General features: G+C 43.0%; 2 protein-coding genes across 5 annotated transcripts; both read right to left on the bottom strand.

Annotated features, from left to right (window-relative positions):
* Window positions 1–65: 65 nt before the first annotated feature.
* Window positions 66–12,679, bottom strand: amfra (autocrine motility factor receptor a). 3 transcript variants are annotated; one of them, XM_076264628.1, is made up of 14 exons: window positions 12,214–12,679; window positions 11,805–12,106; window positions 11,615–11,707; window positions 11,340–11,504; window positions 9,971–10,123; window positions 9,793–9,833; window positions 9,365–9,497; window positions 7,391–7,524; window positions 7,192–7,302; window positions 6,343–6,533; window positions 6,151–6,281; window positions 5,870–6,004; window positions 2,849–3,024; window positions 66–2,709 (listed from the first exon to the last, which is right to left on the bottom strand). In XM_076264628.1, exons 2-14 carry the CDS (start codon window positions 12,045–12,047, stop codon window positions 2,517–2,519), a joined length of 1,899 nt encoding a protein of 632 aa, XP_076120743.1. In that variant the 5' UTR covers window positions 12,048–12,106; window positions 12,214–12,679; the 3' UTR covers window positions 66–2,516. The 3 variants fall into 3 exon arrangements, with proteins under 3 accessions (XP_076120743.1, XP_076120745.1, XP_076120744.1); XM_076264630.1 differs by having other exon boundaries at window positions 6,151–6,254; XM_076264629.1 differs by having other exon boundaries at window positions 11,805–12,100.
* A 1,314-nt stretch (window positions 12,680–13,993) lies between these two features.
* On the bottom strand, window positions 13,994–23,613 carry nfatc3b (nuclear factor of activated T cells 3b). 2 transcript variants are annotated; one of them, XM_076264593.1, is made up of 10 exons: window positions 23,162–23,613; window positions 21,254–22,487; window positions 20,762–20,924; window positions 19,407–19,606; window positions 18,988–19,160; window positions 18,625–18,765; window positions 17,869–17,924; window positions 17,621–17,747; window positions 16,695–17,498; window positions 13,994–14,963 (listed from the first exon to the last, which is right to left on the bottom strand). In XM_076264593.1, exons 1-10 carry the CDS (start codon window positions 23,244–23,246, stop codon window positions 14,902–14,904), a joined length of 3,045 nt encoding a protein of 1,014 aa, XP_076120708.1. In that variant the 5' UTR covers window positions 23,247–23,613; the 3' UTR covers window positions 13,994–14,901. The 2 variants fall into 2 exon arrangements, with proteins under 2 accessions (XP_076120708.1, XP_076120718.1); XM_076264603.1 differs by having other exon boundaries at window positions 16,695–17,495.
* Between the last annotated feature and the right edge of the window lie 161 nt (window positions 23,614–23,774).

Genomic DNA, 23,774 nt, shown 5'->3' with positions numbered 1-23,774 from the left:
GAGTTCTCATACCATATTTTTGTTGCAGTGTACATGTCTGACAAGAACCACACAACAACTGGAAGTGCATTCAAAGCTTCTGTTGTAGCAATGACTATTATTCACAGATTTGTATTTGTATTATACAGTCTTCATTACAAATTTGTTAGGCACAAATAAAGGACTTATACAAAAGCATTCTGACTTCTTCCATACCGTCTTCAAGGAAATAGCTTCAAATATATCCAGTCTATAAACAGTGATGAGGTGAACCAAGGGCCAAGTCAGACAGGGAAGCTGTCATCTTCTGAGCCTGAAACACTGCGTTTCAAAGGTGCAGCGATACAGCCAGAAATACAAAAGACCTGTAGCAACAACCGCAACATCTGCATTCCATACAGACACCTTGGGCAGTATATGTAGGAAACAGCACTGAATACAGGAGGATACAATAAGAAAACGCTCAGCGCTCAGTCGTTTTGAACATGCATAGACAAGACTTAAAACTCCATACCAATGTGAAACAGAATGAGAGCTACCGTACGAAGTGTGATGACACAAAGAATTCAAATGTCATTTTGTAAATAAATTGTTTGACTAGATACCATATTCATGAGTGTTAAGTCAAATATATGTGGTTTAGTCTACCGTATGTTGTATACTTGAACAAATACATCAAATAGTGACTTTAGAGTGGCATGACAATTTAAAGGGCAATATTGTGGCATTACGCCAGTTTGAGACTGAAATGGGAGATCCAGTTTATTGCTTCAACTGTCTGAAGACAATTCACATGCTATGCGGTTCTTCTAGACCACTTACTTACACATATCAGTAACTTAATACTCTTGTAACACTCTCTCAAACTGTTCAGTAATGACTATATGGTTCACCATAATGTATGTTTGAATAGATTAACCAGTTCAGCGCTGAAAGACTGCTCACAAGACAAAGAGCAAAGGCAAATAAAGAATGAATCAAAGAAAGGAAAGGATTAAAAGAAAGAGTCTCATTGCCTCAGGTTGAGGTGAAGTGGCAAACTGCTAATGCTCCCATCACTGCTTCACTAACTCAGCTGCCTTATATCGTGAAGCTGCGCTTCAACCTGCACAATGCGTACCTGACTAATGCTTTGGCACTCAACACTCCAGATGCACTGCACATGGCAACCTCCTCCATGGCAACCCCCTCTCCTCTACACACACCGAGCGCTCCTCCTCATCTCTACATACACCGAGTGCTCCTCCTGATCTCCTCTACACACACCGAGCACTCCTCCTGATCTCCTCTAGACACACTGAGCGCTCCTCCTCATCTCTACACACACCGAGCGCTCCTCCTGATCTCCTCTAGACACACCGAGCGCTCCTCCTCCTCTCCTCTACACACACCGAGCGCTCCTCCTCATCTCTACACACACAGAGCGCTCCTCCTCATCTCTACTCTCACTAAGCGCTCCTCCTCATCTCTACACACACCGAGCGCTCCTCCTCATCTCTACACACACCGAGTGCTCCTCCTGATCTCCTCTAGACACACCGAGTGCTCCTCCTCATCTCTACACACGCTAAAAAATCCTCCTGATCTCCTCTAGACACACTGAGCGTTCCTCCTGATCTCTACACACACTAAACGCTCTTCACTGCTGCTGCCGCTGTGCTGGAGGAGAGAACAAGCACTTGGTTTTACACCTTCACACTAACAAACTATCAGTCACCATGTTGGGACACCCTACACCTTCACACTAACAAACTATCAGTCACCATGTTGGGACACCCTACACCTTCACACTAACAAACTATCAGTCACCATGTTGGGACACCCTACACCTTCACACTAACAAACTAACAGTCACCATGTTGGGACACCCTAATAGACCACATGGGGTATTACAAAACATCTGTTTTCAAATTGGGAAAAATTCTGATTCCCAATTAAACACATTAGAGACACTAAACTTAAATGTAACATGTTAACGGTCAGCTTAGAACTCCTGACCTTGGTATGAAATGTTCAATACTTTAATCCACAGATGATTTGGCCAACAAAGTGCAATTGGCACACGCTCTACAGAAGTTATTAACACACAGCTCTCAAGCAGAAAGAATTTCACGTCGTCTGCAGGGCCCAGTTCTATGACTTCACTCTGAGATCTACCAGTGAATTTGTGAATAAAGTGACACATGCATAGATTCTGTTAGCTGGGCCATTGGGGCCTAAAAGCTCTAGCTGATCCCAGGCCTGAGAGTCACAGGCCAATGCTGTACAGAGCCATTACAAAAGCTTTACTGTCCCAAATGCATTTGTCCCACGCCTCCACAGACCGCACTCTCTCTCTCCCTCCCTCCCTCCCTCCTTCTCTCTCTCTCCCTCCCCCTGTCTACCAATGGATCCAGTGATGGGTGAGTGGAGGGGGAGAGACGTGCGTGGCATCCTGTGCTGGTGACGGATGTGATGGAGGTGTCCTTGGGCACCTCCTGGGCAGTGTGTGTGTCGGGCGTCGGGTGGAGTCTGCGCTGCACGGGGGAGGCGGAGCCTCACTGGGGAGCCTCTGGCTGCCTCTGCATGCGGCGTTCCGCGGCGGCCGCCAGCGTCCTGCGCCGCACGCTCATGGAGTCTGAGGCCAGAGCGCGTTCGTCCCCTGCGGCCAGTCCCTCGTCATCGTCATCAGCAGTGGCCACGTAGAGCGAGCTGGAGGGGCCCTCCTCAGGGCTTTTACTCAGAAAACTCCTGAGAGAACACACAACTGATTTAACTTATAGCTCTTTCACATGCACAAGGCAGCCTTTGATAAACCAAACTCATATAGGCAATAAAAGCCCTGTATTCCTGTGTGTTGCTGACAGGGGAGTAGGGAGGCGTGTCTGACCTGCGAGCTCGCTGGAGCAGCTCCTCTTTCCTCTGCAGGAGCATCTTCTGTCTCTCTGCTGCAGACTTGGAGAAGCGGCTCCCCCTCACCTCAAAGTCCTCCGTCTCCACAGCCGCCGAGTGCGTCACCTCCGAGGCTCCTGCTGGGTTTACTGGTGGGGGGGCCCGCTCAGCTGCCTTAGAAAGCCAAAACAGCATTATTAATTCACCTAAGTCCTATTCTCATTTTTAAACCTGAAGTGTATGTGCCTCATTGATGGCAAGTTAGTAACCACAATAAGTCTCATGACAACAATCATCTCCTTGACTTTTGTATAGTGACCAGCTAAAGCGTAACACCACTTGCTATTACCAGCAGGGGGAGCTCATGTCATTATCATTTCACCAACATCTAGGCCTGGAGTGGCACTTGGAAGTAACCAGAGCTAGACATATGTTTACATCACAGAACCTGACTAATGGGGTTATCTTTTGCAATACACTCATTTTGTACATGTAGAAGTTTTTTTCCTCTGTAGTCAGGGGATAATGGTTTTGGTAACTATTCAATTCACCCGTCACAGTTCATAATCTTAAAAGAATAAAAATGGAACAAAACAAACCTATGCTAAGACACTGGTGAAACCATCTTCTGTTGCAATGTCTGCTACTGAATGTTTGTGGATTGCACTGACTGTCAGTAATCCATGCCTTGGACTCCCTCTTGTGGTAACAAATAGGTCTTGCAAGGTGCCACTGATAACTAGAGTGCAACTGCCAAATCTGGCAGAAGATGTGTCTCCGGCAGTTGGAGAAGGGCATGGGACAAGTGAATAATTATCACGAGAATGCTAACATCAACATGTAACTCATAATTGCTTTTCAAAGATATCATTGGCTAAAAGACTTCAATCGATGCAGCATGAACTTGCCACATCGGCTTCCTCCCATACCTGTAGGATGAAGATGGACGCCAGAGAAGCGGAGACGACAATTCAAAATCATAAAGACACTCCTCTGGGAAAAGTGAGTATGGGAAGTATTTGGAGAGGTTCTTAAAGGCACACTATGCAAGTTTTTTCGCTTAATTTACCTTCATTTAACAGCTTCAGAGTCATTGGAATGGTTATATGACTTTTTTCGGGTTGAATGGTGGCCGTCTCGCTTCCCCCTAGCGCCTGTGAGCGGAAAAACCACCCTTGCAACTGTCGGCCGGCGGGCCGACGGCCTCACTGTCAGGAAGTATAACGAGTGTAACGAATTGCTTTACTGCATTCAAATACACATACACGCCAGGCACCGACTAGAAAAAGGTAGCGATGGAGTTTCTCAGACATTCGTCATGACAGACCCAGCGAAAAAGAAGCAAAAACCGAGAAAACAGTAAGAAAATTGCCAATACTGCATAGTTTACCTTTAAAGATGACAGCATCTGGTTATGTTCTATGCACTTCTTACAAAGCCATTTAAAAGTATGACTGCCACAAAACAGGCACGACTAACATGACTTGTTACAAATGCGGCACTGGTAAGCCCTCCCAGTCTAACTGAGTAACTTCAAGTGCAATTCCCAGACCTCAGGAAAGCAATGGATTGCTTTATATTACGCACACTGACCTGGAACAACTTTATTAGACTAGGCACAAGACCTAATGACAAGTCGCTAAGTAAAATAATGCGGATACTTAACCACCATAGCCTACCGGTATTTATGATCCCACACAGGCCATGTGTAGCCCATGTTAAACTTTTAGCTTATAGCCAGTGTTCATGAGCATCATGAGCACCACTGCCACTCTGTGCTTCTGCACGACTCAACAAGAAGATTTTTTCTCCATTGCCCTAGATCAGGAAATATTTCAGACATGTAGCCCAACTATACTTTAAAAAAAATAGAGAATTAAAAAAAAAATATATATGAACATTTTGGTTTGCAATCTTGATTCAATCTACACATTTTCCTGATCTCACAGTGTCGGTCAGGAAAAACAGACTTTGCTCTGACATGACAACGAAGAGTAAAGTATTTCCACTGAAGATAGTAGCAGGTGAGTGATAACTGACAGTCTACGGCAGGGGTCTCAAACTCCCGGCCCGCGTCCGCCCCAATTCCGGCCCGCGACCTAATGTAACAATAATAATGTAATTCGGCCCTTAAGGGTATTTTTAGATTGTGACAAACAACGACACTGATTAAAATAGACGATAGACCCAAGACAAATCTCATTTGTACTCTCCTCCACTAGTTGCTAGACACCCAGAGCTTCGATTCAAGCCCAAATTCGCTGCACAAAGTTTTCAGGAAATACTTGTTTTACACGCGAGAAACACGAACACGTGCATTTGTTTGTGACGCGGAAGCGATGCAGGCTATATTTTTGCAATGGCGAATAGGCGTCTGCGCTTTAAGTTTGGTGCGTGAACTCCAAAGGTTGAGTACAGTAGAAAAAAAGCAGAGGCGCACTCAAGGGCTTGATTCTAATACAAATTTGTATTGAGAGCCGAGGTTTTTTCAACAAGTCTACAGACAAAAAACTGGGAAACATAGCGCAGAACATCTCATCCATGCGGCCCAAAGTAGGTGCCTTCTGGATGCGTAGGCCTCTAGGAATTCTTTTTGCTCTCACATAGTCACTAAGAGTGACTCCATGAAGTTGTAGCCTGACTTCTTTTTCACCAAGATGCTTAAGTTTTTTAGTATAGTCCTCCATGGACGGATTTATTCTCAGTGATAAGCCTGAGTCAGGGAAGAGTATATTCTCAATATCAGTGTCTGTATAAGATAACGTGCGCGCTTGCGCGTCTGTAAGACTTCTAATCTCGCCAAAAGTCGACATGATCAACCACTTTAAAAATCGTGGTGGCAGCAGAGACGCCAAGAGAAAGCACAAACTTAAGGCGCAGACGCCTATTCGCCATTGCTCCTCAACTTTCTCTTGGCGGCAATCAGTTGACGTTGGCAGAAGTGGCCCTCAGCTCATTTGAGTTTGAGACCCCTGGTCTACGGCTTTCTGGGGGAAATGAGGAGCAGAGGAGGACGTACCTGGGCAGGGAAGGGCACCTGGATACGGCCCTCTAAGATGTTGTCAGTGGTGACTTCCACAGAGCGAGTCAAATTCAGGTCTTGCAGAACCAGATGGTAGGGCACCTGAGGGAACATCTCCTGGATCTGATGGGCCTGGGGGATGCACAGGAGCAGGAAATGAATGACAGGACACACGTCGGGACAGAGACAGAGAGCTGAAATTATAGAGGGTCGTGTGACTTAACTATCTAATTAAAGCTGGCAACTTGCCATATAAGCAACTTAAAGGTAACCCTCACCATGGTGTTGAGCTGGGAGTTATTGGCCTGGACAATGCCCAAGACGTTGGTGGTGTGCATGACCTCCACCGAGAAGCTGGGCAACCAACTGGCAATGCGAGAGCCTGCGGGAGAGGCCAAGAGAGCGGTCACTGTGACAAGAAAACAAGCTTTAGACCAACACCTGCCCGCAACCCCTCCAAGAGAACTCACCATCGAAGTGGAAGAAGTGGTTGTGCTGGTTGATGTGTGGGCGGGCCTCAGCTCCTGGTCTGGGGGGCAGGTTATTGTTCAGCCGCTCCCGGCCCCTCTCCTCACTGGCACCACCGCCCTCACTGATGTTCAGAGGCAAGCGGCACGTCGGACAGGAAGTGTCCTGCTCCAACCAGGAGCGCAAACAGGAACTACACACATATTATCAACAACAACAATAACACACACACACACACACACACACACACACACACACACACACACACGCACACACACACACACAGAAACACACACAAATAAACACAAAAAGCAATCATGAAACAAATATAATATGATATGCTTTACCACATCAGTAAGGCACTCTAAAACATTGAAAAAAAGTGTTGATTAAGGAGAGATATTAACTCAGCTCCTTGTAGGTGCTTTCACTCCATTTATGCATCCTACTTCCTGAGAGTCAGAGAGCGTGTCAAGAAGGACTTTCACCGCAGTAACGCGGGGGGACAGTGAACTCAGGGACAGACAATATTGCAAGATTTTAATTATTAAAATATATTTGTAATTTAACAAATAACATGTGGTGAGATGTTTTTAGAAAGTTATTTGCAATTATAGTTAAAAAACATAAAATATATTGGATTTGCATTACTTATATTTGCAACTGAAGTAAAAAACTGAAATTCTAGAGTGCTTGCACCACAGTCAGAGTAATTATTTTAAAGTTAATAAACCCATTTTTATACAACTTATATTTGATTATATCATGGGGCCACAAATGGCACCATTTGCTAAGAATGACCCTGATATAGCTGTAATGACCCTGAACATATTACTATTAGTATTGCTTACTTATGGAAGAGATGGCCACAGGGAAGCTTGCGTGCTGAGGTCATGGAGTCCCAGCAGATGGCACAGTCATCATTATTAGCCACTATCTCTTCTATGGTGGCCACAGCAAACCTGAGGTTAAAAATGAACATGTAAATATGCCAACCTTTGATACAATACAGTACAAAATGTCAGTCTCTTCTAACATCAAGCTCTTAACCTGGTCTCCATGTTATCAATGACCCGCAGGTAGTTCTTGTGGCGGCGAATCCTCCTCTGGATCTCATGGAAGAGGTAGCGCAGCTGCATGAAAATCACCAGGCTGGCCATCGACAGCCAGATGTTGCCAAACAGCTGAGGCAAGAAAATATAAAAGCGACAAATTCAAACAGTGACTTCCTGCCTACTTTTCACACAGTCAACTCCTCACATGTCTTTACGGAAGTATTGCAAGCATTAACTGAACACACATTGAAGGCACAGCATTTCAGATGTGTGTCTGAAACTACAAAGTATACGCAGTGCACACAGTGTGCAAGAAAGATTTCATGCAAATACACCATCACCTGCATTCATATCTGCCACAAAAAGGCATGGTGTCCATAACCAGAAGCTACTGAGCATCACCAGATGTGAGGAATTTGGCAGTGATTAAACTTGATGGCACATTATACTATGAATGCCTCTACTTACAGATGGCTATCATGCTATAAACAACAAAAGCAGAAAGCGGCAATAACAAACACAAAGGGCTGTATTTTCGGTCACCAGCGCATGGCGTAAAGTTCGTTATTCACCGGCGCGAAGTTGAATTCGTTATTTTGCACCTTTATTTTTTAAGCATTGCGCCCAGGGGTGTGGCAATTAACAACCTAGGGAGGGACCTGGCGCATTGTCTAAAAATCGCTATCATACACCACCTAAACCTGGTCAGAAGTCAATGGCGAGTTGTTCATATGCTATTTTAAGAGCGCATGTCAACAGTCATATTGGCAGGTGCACGCACCATCCTTCTATCATTCATGAACGCACACCAGCGCACGTCCATGCAAAGCATTACAAATTGCACGATTACAATGGTAAACATAATTAGAATAAAGATATTACGAAATACTGTACATCTCATGATGAGTAGTTATTCACCATCATTTGCAAATTGGTAATGACGGTTAAAAGTGATTAGGGGAGAGGCGAGAGACAAGTATGGAGCACAGCTGAAGACGCACTGTCACGAGATATAAGCAACTCCTCTGCAGGATAAATGTTGTTTTATTTAGTCATTTGAGCAACATTAGGGTAAGTGTTGCTTTTTCCAGCCTATGTTTTCTATGGTAACCCATTGTCAGTCAATAGTGAAAGTAACTGCATATAACTGTCTTGTCGTTGACTGACTCCTTGGTGAAGTTAGTTTCACTTTGCCAATGAGTTCAAATAATAGACGAGTGCAAATGCGTGAAGGCTATGCTAGGTTTTAGTAAAGCATGGTTTAAGAATGACTATTCCATACGGTCTTGCAAGCAGCCTCCTTCAAATGCGCCGTTGAATGCCAAAATACCAATGCATTTATTTGACATATCGCGCGTTGCGCCGTTAAAGGGAATGACAGATGTCATTCTCATTGGTTTAAAATGATGTTACGCCCCAAACACACCCATATGACTGATTAAAAGACCTAGGAACACCTTGTTACGCCATGCGCTCCACTTTTGAGAACGAAACCCCTCCCAATGTGAACTGGACATCCTACTAAATTTGAATAGACTTTTGACGAGTGACGATGCACTTTAGAATGTCATGATAGGGCCCACGGTCTTGCAAGCAGCCTCCTTCAAATGCGCCGTTGAATGCCAAAATACCGATGCATTTATTTGACATATCGCGCGTTGCGCCGTTAAAGGGAATGACAGATGTCATTCTCATTGGTTTAAAATGATGTTACGCCCCAAACACACCCATATGACTGATTAAAAGACCTAGGAACACCTTGTTACGCCATGCGCTCCACTTTTGAGAACGAAACCCCTCCCAATGTGAACTGGACATCCTACTAAATTTGAATAGACTTTTGACGAGTGACGATGCACTTTAGAATGTCATGATAGGGCCCAAAGACATACATTGGAGAAACTGAAAAAATCTGAAAAACGTGCTCTCCCGATCTGCTCAAAATCAGCGGTCTGAAACGGAAGCTCACCAGCATGTGGATGTGGTGCATCAGGTCGAGGCAGAGCAGGCCCAGCTCCATGAGGAAGTCTGTGTAGTACACATACGTGCTCTTACTCTCCCAGGTGCCCTGACGGTTAAGGTCCCACAGGTGGATGGAGTACCTGAGAATGACCAACAAACACAAGCAGGCCTCAGCTACAGTACATCATACTCTACAGTTAGGGCATGCGTTAAGGTGGAGCTGCTACTAGTATGAGCGAGACCTAAACATCACAACACAAATGAACATTTTGTGTTATTTCTTTGAACTGAATTAAAATGTTAACTACCTAGCTTGTTATGGTTATGGTGATGGTATTTAGCAGACGTTTTTGTCCAAAGCTTATGCATAATGTCATGGGGGTTTATTTTTTAAAGTTTGTGAGCTACACCCAAAGACATATTGAATGAAGTTACCTCATAATAACATGTCCTGTGCGTACCGTAACTAGCAAACACTGCAAAAAAGAAAAAAGAGAAAGAGCTATAAATCCAACATTTCAGTCAACCTAGTGTCTGCCACTGTAGATGACACAACCCAAGTGACCATACTGTACATTTATGTCAAACACTCCTATGCCATGGGAGTAGTTACCTCAGCAGCCATGAAGGCAGCGGTGTGTACGTCCTGCATGTGTCCCATGAGGCCACAGGGCACAGCCAGCACGCAGCAGCACAGCAGCAGGGCGGTCAGCAGGGCCAGCACACGCACGTGGCTACTCATGGGGGTGGTGGGGGAGAAGGACAGCTAAGGAGAAGACTGCACCGGTCAGACAACAGCTCACATAGGACACCGTTGTGTTTTAACAGAGACATTGAACTGCAAACTGCTGTACACAACAATACAATAACAATATCACGATTCCCTGCATTTCGAAAAAGGAATCCACAATGACACATTAATCATGCAAACAATGTCCTATACAAGGCCACAGTGATGTTTGTAAATATGTTATTTTCTATTTTGGTGGCTCAACCTCAACTTACAGCTCCAACTTGGTGTAGTTTTAGCTGAATTTTAAACAATATCGCTTTGACGATGTAATACAGAGGACCTTTCTTTATGTTATGACAAATATATGTAATACATATATGTATACATTAATACTATTTCTATTTATTTTACCTCCAAATGAATGTGAACTTGAAATGACATAGGTGGGCATATCTCATCCAATGCAACAATTAGTCAATTAACCAGAAGTGTTTCCCTCATGGCATGGTCACAGAACAGACCGAATAATTAAGACGGAATTCTCTATATACATATAGAGATATAATTACACTTTTATATGTGTTTAAATACACTTTTGCATGATTTTGATTGAGCCGGATTAAAGGGGAATTCTAGTTCATAAGCCCCCATGTTCATGCCCCCAGTGGAGCACTGTAGTTGGCTGGCTGTTGGCTGCAGCAACTCGAGCAAGGTAGAACCGATTGCTTTCTGGTTTTTTTTCCCGTACCGACAGTACTCGGCACCCTGGAGAAACAAAGATCTACATGAAAAATCACCGGAATTCTTCTTTAAGAGTGACTTTTAAAAAAAGGCCCAGAAATAGCAAAAAGTTAGAGCAGTAGTAGCATCACTGCCTGACAATCAAGTCAGCCCAGGTTAGATACCTGGCCTTTGTTGTGGGTCTGTGTTGCTTTACTGTTCATTTACCTTTACAAGAGTAATATGGCCAAATTGTGGCACATGGCATCACATGGCACACACAGAAACATGGAGCATGGCTGCAGATTGGAAGTCAAGGGCTTGAAACTGCATGCTGCCACTGGGACTAAAACCTTAGGTGCAGTCTGCTCGGTAGGGTTGAAAGGGTGAAGGGTTGATCTGAACAAAGTGATGAATATTCATACTTGGCCAATACTCATATGGCCTGATTCTGAGAAGGTTCCACCTGTGGACCTATCACCCTTAAAAGATTGAAATTCATGGGTTTCAATTATGCCCTTGAACTCACATATTCAAAGCGGTCTTTGCAGAGCTGGACCATCAGATGGAGGAAGATGAGCACCGCAAACCAGAGGCACCACAACACAACCTCCTCCACAGACTGCACGTTTAACACACCGAAGATAAAGATGAACTTGTAAAAGATGAAGTTCCAAAACTTATCCTTCAAATGCTGCAACAAGAAAGCATGTTTTGTTATATGCAAATAGTGAAAATTGATTGACTACAATTTTTTCTTAACTGAATATAAGTGAAGAATAGTAACAAAATGAGAAACATTACCTGTTTCTCACCGGCTCGCAATGGTCCAAATACCACATACTGAATGGCTTTTGCTATAAGCATCAGCATACAGCAGGCTGTATTCACCATCACCTGTAAAACACAAATCCCTACTAGTATCTAATTGACATCTAAACAGTGACAACATATATTTGTTAAGAAAATAAAAATGGCATCATGGTACAATTACCCAGACAAAAAGGGTGTCAGACACCAGGTACAACAGGACATTGAAGGCAACATTCCAGAAGTCATCTTTTTGCTCTTCCCCATTCTGATCTGTTTGGGCTTCTTCCGAGACCGATGTGACGAACCCAGGTTCAGTCACAATAGTGTAGGCACTTAGGACAGAACCCGCAAGCAGAAGGGCACTCAGTGCAGTATAGGACTGCAAACTAGGCCAGGGAAATCTTTCCAAAAAGAACAAGGGCATTGCAGCAGATCTCGTAAGACGAAGCAATAATGTTTATGATCCGCTCTCCGTCTCTGTCACTGTCAAAAAGGTGCAAATTAGAATCAAGACAATATTTGGGATATTAATAATTAATCCATCAACAATGACAACATTAACTGAATTGCCCTATAAGACACCACCTTACCGTTCTCTCTGTCCAAAACACTGATCCAAAGTTATCTTGTACCTAATGTTAGCTAGATTATTATTGTCACCAACGTTAGCTAGCAATTTAACCTTACACAACCTCCACGAGAGCCTGTCTGTCGTAGATAGAATATATTGACAAGTGCTGCAAATGACGGCTATTTCATTTCATTTTACACGATGACCATTTAACAACACAGTTGTTGCTGTTGTTTCCCAAGGCTATCAGCTAACGGCTATGGCATGCCTAGGTAAACTTGCTAAGTTAACGTTACAACGTTAGCCTCACAGTGGTTGAAGCAAAAGCACTCATCGTGGAAAATACTTATCTACACGACAAAACTAGCGTCTTGTGGCTCGCTGCTTTTACCGTGTAAACTCAAGAGCGTTACAACACCTAACATTATTATGTATGGTGATGGGTTGTTCAGATCTACGCCGTCTAGCTTTTTCTAGGAGTTTCTCTTGTCACTACTTCCGGGTTCTCTGTTGCGCGCTACGTTCCAGATAACTCGGGGCTGTGGGCGTGTAAGAAAAGGTAAGAAAATTGACTTCTGACTACCGTTTATTATGGGATTTATTAAACATAGAGAGAGAGAGAGAGAGAGCGGTGGAATTTTCGGAAATTCACAATTAACAAATACATCATTGTATGCAGATTAGTTGATAAAATAACATACTGTATGCATATTGACTATCACAATAATGCACAGTATAGGCTAGACTAATTTTGAAAAAAAGAAAGACATCTATTTTCTTTACTTTATGGTGTTCTTATATAGAAAAAGTCATCTGTATTGATTTGTAGCCTATGTCTGCAATATCACATGGAAAAAACTTTATTTGTAATTTATTTGTATTTAGTTGGATCAAAGACATTATGTCCATACAGCCAAATTATAAATGCATGTTTAGGCTATCGATATCCACTAATTTCTTCAAATATGCAAGTTAACTCATTGCACGATACAAAAATGCTCCAATCAGAAATGGATTTTACACAAAAAAGTTCTTCTACTTCAGTCAACTGAGAAATGTTAATGACCTGTAGCCTAATCACTCTAGATTGTCTGTCTACTCAATCTGATAAACTGCAAAGAGATAAGGCAAGAAGTGCTCAGTGGTGAGTTGTGAGGGTGTTAGAAGTGCAAGGAAGGAAGTGGCTCTCGGCAGAGAGGAGTCTTCACAAGATTTTTGAACAAGAACGTAGACACATTTGCATAGGTGGATGACAAAGTTAGGTTGCCTTCACACTGGGTCCACTTGGCTGGACCGTACCTGAGTGTGATTACTCCCCCCTAGCCCTGACCCAGCTGGTCTCTGTTCAAAGTATATTTATTTTTTTGCGGACCTGGGTCCGTTTATGTCATAAACACTAGCTTCTATTTACGAATATCATTGGCAACATTGCAAAAATGGCAGTTTATTAGACACCGTTATTATGAGGAATGCAGTGGGCAAGCAGTGTAAGCCTATCTACTAAGTTCAGGTTCATGGGTGTAGACCCAGTAGTCCCTCTGACAGGCAAGCATTATTTGAATTCTGCAAGCAGGTAGCAAGTGGAGGTCATTAGTCAAACCTATGGGAATGATGTCGCTATTGAGAAGGCATTTGCCCTTAAAATAATGCTTGGCTATAATATGACCATTTTAAAGCTATCGTTGGGAGTTGTGGATGTGGAACTTCAATGGGCTGGAGCAATGTTGTCATTTTATAGGGAAACAAATAAAAATAGTGTAAAAGAGTGCATGAGACTTTTGCAGATACACGCACACAGGTCTGACATGTCCATTTTAATGTATTGATTTAGAAAAAGTTCTTCCACAGTCTTTAAAATATTTCAGAACCTAAAACATTTACTGCAGCATGCTCAATTATAAAACTCAACAGTTCAGTATAATAACTGCATTAAATACATCCAGAAATCAACAGTACCATATCACTTTACAGTTTACAGTGTGTGGTCATTATCTTCATGTTCTTTATAAAAATAAGCCATCTTTGTTAACATGTTTAATTGAAATGTGTTACTGTCTGTTCACATGTAATGTACTGATATAATGACTTGAACAGACTGTGGTAACATTTATGTAATTGATCTTTTAAAAAAAATAAATAATCACATGGACCAAACCTGATTACAATGTTAGAAATCCAGCATTTTGTGTATACAGTATAAGCTACATGATGCACTACAAACTCTAATCAATGACAATTGTATTTACAAGTAGGGGAGACCAGGGACAGTTGTAACAGGGGACCGTTGTGACATCTTGAATTCCTCCAATCAGAAACAAGCTAGAGTGATGACACTCCCTGTAGTTTAGTTTCCCTCCTGTCACAAAAGTGAGTGTCATTACTCTAGCTTGTTTCTGATTGGAGGAATTCAAGATGTTACAACGGTCCCCTGTTAAAACTGTCCCTGGTCTCCCCTACAATTACATATGTTATTTCAAAACATATCAGACAATATACAAACAAATGCATACTGATATACAGTAACCTGCTGCAAATTCTCACTAATGCAGTGTCATGTCTGAATGCATATATTGCTTTCTGCTACAGCTTATTTTATTTATAGTTCACTGCAATAAACAGTAAATGATTCTGTACTCTGCTTCAAAGGCTGACATACAGAGGTTCTATCCACAGACTGTTCTCAAAGGTGTACCTGGGTGTACAGGGGCTAGGTATGGTTCTTAGAAGCTTCTGGGCTCTGAAAAAGGTCTCTGACGATGATCTCACTCACTGTAAGAAAAATAGAGACAGTTAAATCTGCATGTCCGTGACTTCCTGATTCACTAATATCCATTTCACAGATTGAAGGGGATGTTTTTAGTCAACAATCTGGCTGTTGTTTATCTATGGTAAATTAAGAGTGATGGCTATTTCCATTCACATCAATGGGAGTAATTTGCAGGACACAAAAATAAACAGCCACCTGGAGCAAACATGTAATTTGCCCTTTCTGTATGTAAGTCAATGGGAGAAACAAGAGTTGCTTGTTTGTTGCTTTTACACCATATGAGGGCAGTGCAGAGCTGTCAAAATGTACTGAAGCAGCTCCCATGAAACCACAGCAGCCAGAGGGATAAGTACCAATTATTAGCAGAACTTGTCTAACACAAAATTGATGCTCTTGACATGGTCTCCTGTCATGTGAATGCCCTTCAGCTTGAAAAGACGGGGTCGTCCTGTAACTTTTTCTGCACCTATTAATATTCTCCCTCACATAACATCTATTTAAAACACATCACAAGGCCCCTAAACAAAAGAGACTTATATACACAGACTCACATACATGCACATGAACACACACACCCAGACACATACACACACACACACGCCGTGCGCGCACGCGCGCACATACACACACGCACACACACACACACACACACACACACACACACACACACACACACACACACACACACACACACACACACACACACACACACACACACACACACACACACAGTACACCTATTAATATATTTTCCCAGAACAGGTCTAAGTTGTACACTCAAAGTGTTTAAGAGCAGATGAAAAGCAAGACAGAAATATCCCATCCTGGTGCAGAGATGCAATGGGAGCCATGGCTCAATCAGCAGGCCTGATCTCACCCCTCTGCACCTGTCCCTACGAGCCCGGATCATTACTGAGACACAGTTACTGTGTACATGAGGCCAGACGCAGAGCCAGACTCACTGGAACTCTGCACTCTATTTACTCAACACACACAAACAAGGCAAAGAGCTGGAAAAAAACACCTGCATCAAGAAACTTCAGAACCTTTCAAAAACAGATCTAGACAACTGATTTTTATGATGTAAAAGAGACATTTTTGCCCAAGTCATGGTAGTTGAGAGGGAGTTTTAAAAGGTCAAGGACAAAGAGTGTGAATCTTGTACTTGAGATGTGTCATTAGTCAGATCTAATGTAAAGGCCAGGGGTATTCTGTATGAACTATGCAGTCATTTTACAACAGCTGCACAACAGTAGCATCCAAAGATTAGCCAGCACTGGTATATTTAGCTCTACTGCTTAAACGTCATTCTACACACAGAGATAGTGTCATCTTTCTCAGTGCACAGCAGGATTGCTAACTATAATTAACCCAGACAGATATTCATAAACTGCTGTTGCCACTTGGAGAATCTACTGGAGAGTAAACAAATGTCTTCAATACTAGCAGGCTGGGTCAGTGTGCGGGGATACTGTTGTCTTATGTATCTAACTGGTAGAATCTGCAGTTCTGGTGGTGAAAGACAATTGAGCTCAACAGCCATCAAATTTACATCCCTCCCTTCCTTGCTCTTGAAGCAATGTGCTGATTGGATGAAAAGGTTTATGGGCCATACGAAGCAATATTGTCAATTTTACAAACACCCCAATCAGACAGTTATTGGCGTGTACTGGATCAGAACCACAGATTCTATCATCAATAAAAGAAAGTCTGAATACAAAGTCAATTCTTACCATCATCAAGCGTGAAGTTGTGAAGTCCAGTCGACTGGAGGTTCACTTCTTTATCCTCTGGCTCTTGCTTGATATTAAATAGCTCCTGTGTGTGGAATGATGACTGAGTGGCTAGGGAAACATCAAGAGGGCTACCAGAGGACCAGGGGGACGAGTTGTTGGTTACTGATTGTGGAGATGGTGCTCTGATGATCTGGGGCTGATCTAAATGTGCCACTCTGGGGTGGCAGGGGGATTGGTGTAAGGCTGGAGGATCTTGAGATTGAGGGTGTGACGCAGCACCTTTCAGATGACCCAGGCTACTTCCTGTTGCATGTCTGGTCACTGGGTTGGGGCCGTGATACCAAGGAGACTGCAGCTGTGGAGAGGCATTTTCTGAGGAATTATTGCCGGCACACGAGGGGTGACTAGTTAATGGCTTCTGCTCCAGACTCTCGGAGCGCCAGCCTGGCTGGTGGGTTGACTGGTGAGCATTGGGTATGCAGGCTGGCTGAGAGGAGACTTTTCCTACTTTGTTTACACAGACCTGGGCACTGACGTTATGGTAAGCTCCCAGGAACACTGGTTCCATGGACACCAAGTTATGAAGAATGTGTTGAGATTCAAGATCAACATCCAGGTTGGCTCTGTGAAGGTGGGAAGGAGAATTGTCCAAAGAGGAGAACAAAGCAGGCACTCCAGTGTGCTGGTAATGGTCCATAGGATATGCATACTGGGGGAAAGACTGGTGGGGTTCTCCATTGGGTCCAGTAGCACTGCTGGTGTTTCTATCTCCAAGAGGTCCACTCTCTTGCTTCACACCTGCTGTTTCAAGATGGTGGCATTCAGAATCAAAATGTCATCAAATTCATTCTCAACTGTATAACTTTGCATAAAGCACATTATGCACAGGACTTCATGCGTTCTGAGTGACCAAGGGTACATACCTGGCATATAGGTGAGGTGCTGTGTTACACTTTTTTTCCTTTTTCCATTAGTCACATAAAACTGGACCTGAACTGAGGATGTCATATTCCTATTGTGGTAAGGAGGAATCTGTACCACAATATTCATCTGCAAAAGATTTTGAACATGTTAGCGATCATGTAATACTGTGAATGCATAGTATAGATCATTTTGCCAAAGGAAAAATATCTTGTTTAGAGTAGTTTGACCACCATTTTTGTTTACTTACTTCTGTTGACTTCTCTCTAAAAGTTCTTGCCTCAGTCTCCCAAAGAGTTCGACCATCTATAAATAAATTAATGAATGAATGAATGAGGAAGTAAAGAAGTAAAAAAGTGAGAAGTGAGTAAAATAATACAACAGGCTCTACAGTTCACTTAATTAATGAATTAATAATTTACAGCTTCCATGACATTTATGACATGTGTTACATACACATTGAAAACTATGCTCTACATATGCCTACCCCCAGACACTTACATTTACAGTGTCATCACCGATGTGGACAAACTTTTACCATCACCTAACAAATCTCACTCATAACTCATAGCTTCCCTTTCATTATGACTTTCATAAAGAAGTCAAATGGACTTTCACAATTCTCTGTCACAGAAATATCAAAGTGGCAAATTGTTGTAGACACTTGTGCTTTTACATCTGTTCCTCTCTGCTGGCTTATGTACACATACACGCTCCATGTTGTTTCATGTTCCCTCCTTTATCTGCCTCCCTTTCTTCCCTCTCCCTCATCCTCTGCATGTCCACATCCTAACTCTCTCCCAAACCCAGCTCAGGCAGACGCGTCCCCTTATCACAACTGGCTTCTGCTCCAGGGAGTTTTTCCTAGCCACAGTTGTTGATAACACTCCCTAACTACTTAAAACTAAAACGATACAACTATTTGATGATAAGTAGAATGCAACAAAAGCATGATTATACACATTAGACATAAAACAGATTGTTTTTATAAATGTTTTTTTTTTACCTGAACCTTTTTCTAGGAAGATGACTTTTGAATCTGGGAATATATTAGGGCCTTTAATATACATTTCTTCTCCTCCTTTCATTGAGGCACTGACGGGACTGAAGTTCTCTATGTGAGGAAGCTCAAGTGCGGCACGCTGGGCTAAAATCATAAAACAAAGTTCAAACTCATATGCTAATTGACAACAAACTTTTGCTTATTCAAAAACACATATTTGCATACCCATACATTCTGCAAACATATACATAGAAACAGACTCAGACGGACACAGACTCACACACACACACACACACACACACACACACACACACAAGCATCATCACACAACATCACAAGCAGCCTAGGAACAAAAGTGTCACTCACAGCACTCCACAGCAATAGAGGCCGCCTGCAATGACAGTGTTGTCCCATTCACATGGGGAACATGCACACGGAAAACAACTCGCACACGCGTGTTCTTCCGTCCGATGTCTGTCTCTCCCTTTCGGAGCTCAATGTCTGAGTTTCGAAGCTTAAGGATTCCAGCACAGTCAATGCTGTCAAAACAGGCATAAATTACTGTGTTTGGTACTGCAAAAACTATTTGCTTCATTGTTTTTATCGTAACCCTTGAAATGATCTGAAATCTAGCTTTCACAGTTACACATTAAATTGTTTACCACCATAATGTTCTTACTATCTGTCCAGCTGTCTTTTTAAGTTTGTCTGATTTATCATGCTGTGATCATTTTAGATTACTGTTAATGACCATCAATGACTTTCAATTGATAACTGGGTTGTACCTCGCAGACATGTTGTTCTCAGGAAGTAGTGGAATCTCAAGAACTTTGGTGTTGCTTATAACAATCTCTTGGCTGTCAGTGGACACAGTCTTCCCTGTGATTCTGTGCACCTGGTAAAAGGCATGTGGTCGCACAGTGCGCTCATCTGCAGTCCCAATGAAGATCTGAAGGTTGATTGGCTTTTCATTATATCCTATGAGCTGTAAGAGAAAAATCAAGAATGTGATTAAATGATCATTACTATTTTTCAACCTGCACACAGCTACAAGAATAAGGTTCACAAAAAATAGAGGCTATTTTGGAGCTAATCTGATAGATGTTTTATCAAGTTGTACAAACATAGCATTATTCATTTTACCATATATTTCAGAATAATTTAAGAATAAATACAGAAGAATAAATACTTTGGTGCTTGTTTATAATATTTTCAGTAAACATAAATGGCCTGCCTGCAGATTCCATACAGTAATACAATATCCACCAAACCATTTAAAAAAGAATATCATACATTAAAATTATTATTTTTTATTGGGAGTGTATGGGGGTGTATGGTCACTGTCCCCATTCAATACAACTGTTTAGATATGTGCCGCTGCTTAGACATTCCCACTGTTTAGAGATTCATTAGAATCAACACTCTTCTTAAAAGAGCTGAGGGTGCCAGTGCAAAGAATGACAAGCAGACTATCAGGACCTGGAGGTCTTGTAAGGTTGTTAAAGATGTGTTAAGATATGAGGAAGAACACTCATACCAGGAAGTCTGTGGTATTCTCTGGTTGACATGAGCAGCTAACAAACTGTTTTTTAGCAGCTATCTGTATTTAATAATGAGTATATTTTTACTACTTGTACTACTTGATATCTAAAAGCATGAAAACTTCACTGGTAAACATTTATGATATTTAGGAAGACAACCAAATTTATGCTACAAAGAAATACATACAATGTGAAACAGACCTGCTAAGTTGCCAAACTGGTCTTTCTAGGTTGTTAAAATAACTGATAGTGAATCACATTGAATGTAAAATAATGAACAATAAACACAGGTATGTTTATTTACGTTATCTGACTCAGATAAGATGTATTTAATTAGTCTAAAACATTTCCTTTGCTAGAGTTCCAATGCCTCTTAATTGTCCTCAAATGTCAAGGTTATTCTTCTCACTGCATTCAGACAGTTCAAACAAAAACCGAGGCACTGAGGCCTATTTTACTTAAAGCTCTTCTAAGACTGCCTTACGTTGAGCTGTCCCACTGTTTGCATAAAGATGACATAACAACCTCTACATTGACAATAGCTTTGATTAGTCATGGCTGATATGTCCCTGCCTCTTGGAATTACATGAGCGCCTCACCTTAACCACCGGGTGTCCACCACAAGTTGCTTTAATGGCCCCACGGCTCCCCTCGGTTTCATAGTGAGCTCGGTGGTGGTCTTTGGGCTGCTGCTCTATCCTGAGCTCATACTGCCCAACCTGGCTGGGCAGGGGGCAGTCTAGAGGAGGCAGGGATGGAGTTCTGGGAGGAGAATGTACAAAGTTTAAAAACCCTGTCTGCCTAAAGGATCAAAGTACAGTAAAATGTCATCTTTGGTACATAGCTAATTTAGATACACTTATGGTGTGGGTGCTTGCGTTTCTTTAGGAATCCGCCGTCTTGGTTTGTATAGAAAGTAATATTAAGTGACACATTCACGTAAGAGGTTGGAAATACGGGACGGTTGGTAATGTAACAATACCAAATTTACATGTTGTATCATGATGTTTACTCTGTTGTGAAAATGCCATAATCAAACACAAAATCTCAAAAGAGGTTCCATAACCAATACAATGTGTAGGCTAACTTACGTAACAATTGGTGTTTGAGATGGTTTGTGTTTACTCCAGGTGAAGTGAGAGGGAACAGAAAGGAAATGCTCCACAATGTCTTCTTTTTTCTGTCCAGGTAAATATGCATCTGTGGGGTAGTCCAGCAAAGTCCCAAGGACTTGCTCCTCCAGAGGTGACGCCACCACGACACCTGTGCTGCACTGCTCCTGACTCTGATAGGTTCTTCTCGTTTTCAGAGGAACATCCAACTCCGACTGTAGGAGCTGTGGAAACGAAAGCATGAAGTTCCCTGCCCATGTCTCCTCGGTCACGCTGCCCCGCGGGGAGTGAGTTGGAGTGGGGATGGGAGAGAGGTGAGGCGAGGACAGTCCAGCAGCAGCATCAGCGCACGAGTGTCGCCTCTTACCGCAGGGGGACGTGGGTCGTGATGTGGGCCTGGAGGAGGGCCGTGAGGAGGGCCGTGAGGAGGACGAGGCAGGCCGTGGGGTCAGCCAGGTCTCCTCTGACACGCTTGTGCGTGGAGACTGATAGGGCGACTGATGAGGGGACAGAGAATGAGCATACAGAGCATGAGGAGGAGGAGGTTGCTGGAGGTAGTAACGCAGCCAGGGGTCCTCTCCAGGCCCAAGGGGCAGTGATCTGGGAGAGCCGAATGGGGACACCTGGGGAGAGACCTGCGGGGACGCCAGTGGGGAGGCCAGGGGTGAGGGCAGAGGAGAGCTGAGGGGGGACATCAGAGGTGAGCTTAACTTAAAGTGAGCTGCTGCCTCACTGAGTTCGGCCTCCACATCATCGTACACGTGGGAGAAAGACTCGCAGGACGAGGCGTCGGACAGCCAGCTGCGGGAGGACAGGCTGCTGCACGGACTGGGGCAGAGGGTCGACTGATCTCTGTATGAGGGATCCAGGGGGAGGTACAGGTGGCCAGACCTCGACAAGCCAGCACCGCCCTCTCCGTCAGAGCTATGTATCTGCAAAGGGTTCTGACAAGCACCCATGTCATGGTTACAACTGGTAGGGATGGAGGTGATCTGGATACTAGGGCAGTCGAATACCCTTGAGGGTGACTCCAGGGTGTTGTATACAGTCCCTTTAGGTACAGTGTAGCTGCCTTCATGAGCACCAGCACTTTGCAGATCTGTGGCAGGAACTGATGTTGGAGGGTTCTGCTGCACGTTCTCGAAGGGCTGGTTAACCACGGGTTGATGCAGGCCAACATTGAGGATGTAGCAGTCATCATTAAGACCAATATCTAGAGCAAAAACAATAATCAAATTCAACAGCCATAGACACTCAGAAAACCTGTGAAACAACCAGCCATACATTCATATGGACGTGTGAAAGACAGTAACCAGTGAAGGCTTTCAAGAAAGTTATTCTAACAGCTAGGCAACTTCAAGGCCATTGCCACTTCAACAGCTGCTTGTTATAAATAGCGAGTTGACACACTGGCCAGAAAACAGGATGCTCAACTGTTAAGACAAGCATTTTTGCAATACATTGTCAATGTGTTGTTGCCTGACAGCATTGTTGTTATATCTAGGTTGTTATATTGTTATATGTTGTTTATTGTCTTTGCATCTTTATTTAAAGTCAGCTAGCCTATACAGCTCCTAATGATAGGTAAAAACAGCTTATATGGTTCTACATTTGTTTCAACATCAATGTCATGCGTCCCAACTTTGAACTTGATCTCCGTGGTGTGACAGTGCATGCACTATGCCACAAGCCAGCATAGAACCGAAAGGAACACCATAAACAAAGCTAGATGAGAAACAATGTAACAGGTAACTTTCTTTGTCACAGTGCCATACCTTCATCTGCATTTATATGTCCCAACGCGCAAAATCATTCGTAATTTAGAGGGCCATGTAAGAAAACATCTCTAAGTAAGCGCATTCACGACAACGACGCAAAATACATTACCTGCGTGGCCTAGCGGCTGCTGTCCGCCGTCCTCCCCGAAAGTAAGTCTGAAGTCTAATTCGTCTGTGTATTTTGCACTCGTCATTGCATTTGTCCTGTCCGTACTGCCAATCACCCGATACTTGATTATCCTGAAGTAAGCTAGCCTACAGTCAGCAAAAAGTTTATTGAGTCGAGCGAGCTAATATGTAGCCACACAGAGCGCGGAGTGCAAATGCGGAACATGCACCAGAGGACGGTTTGCATAAGTTTGTTTCTGATATCAAGTTGTTTCCGCTGTCGTTACTTGAACCTTGAGTAGGCCTCGTTAACCTAACGTAACACTTTCCTTACCCCCAAAACAACAGTAGTAACAGCAGTAACTTTTACGTTGGATCAAAAACGCAAGAGAACACTTCTTAACATGACGTCAAAACTCGAAAGACAACATTGAGTAGTAGTACAGTATTGGACCTCCCCCTCCCCGCCACACGGTGAAGTGTAGGCTTTCTCTTATGTAATGCAACTTGACATGACATTACTTTCACTAAAATGCAATCATCATTTCCACACTTTACTGATAATATTTACTTTTTAAATAAGTAATCAAATAAGTAAAATTTGACCCGGGACC

Source organism: Alosa pseudoharengus, unplaced genomic scaffold (genome assembly GCF_046254945.1).
Source record: "Alosa pseudoharengus isolate Yale_2024_CS ecotype anadromous, Long Island Sound unplaced genomic scaffold, YU_APseudo_1.1 YU_APseudo_1.1_scf_10, whole genome shotgun sequence".
Lineage (NCBI taxonomy): Eukaryota > Metazoa > Chordata > Actinopteri > Clupeiformes > Clupeidae > Alosa > Alosa pseudoharengus.
The sequence above is the reverse complement of the archived record's forward strand: the minus strand, read 5'-3'. Positions and strand labels throughout refer to the sequence as shown.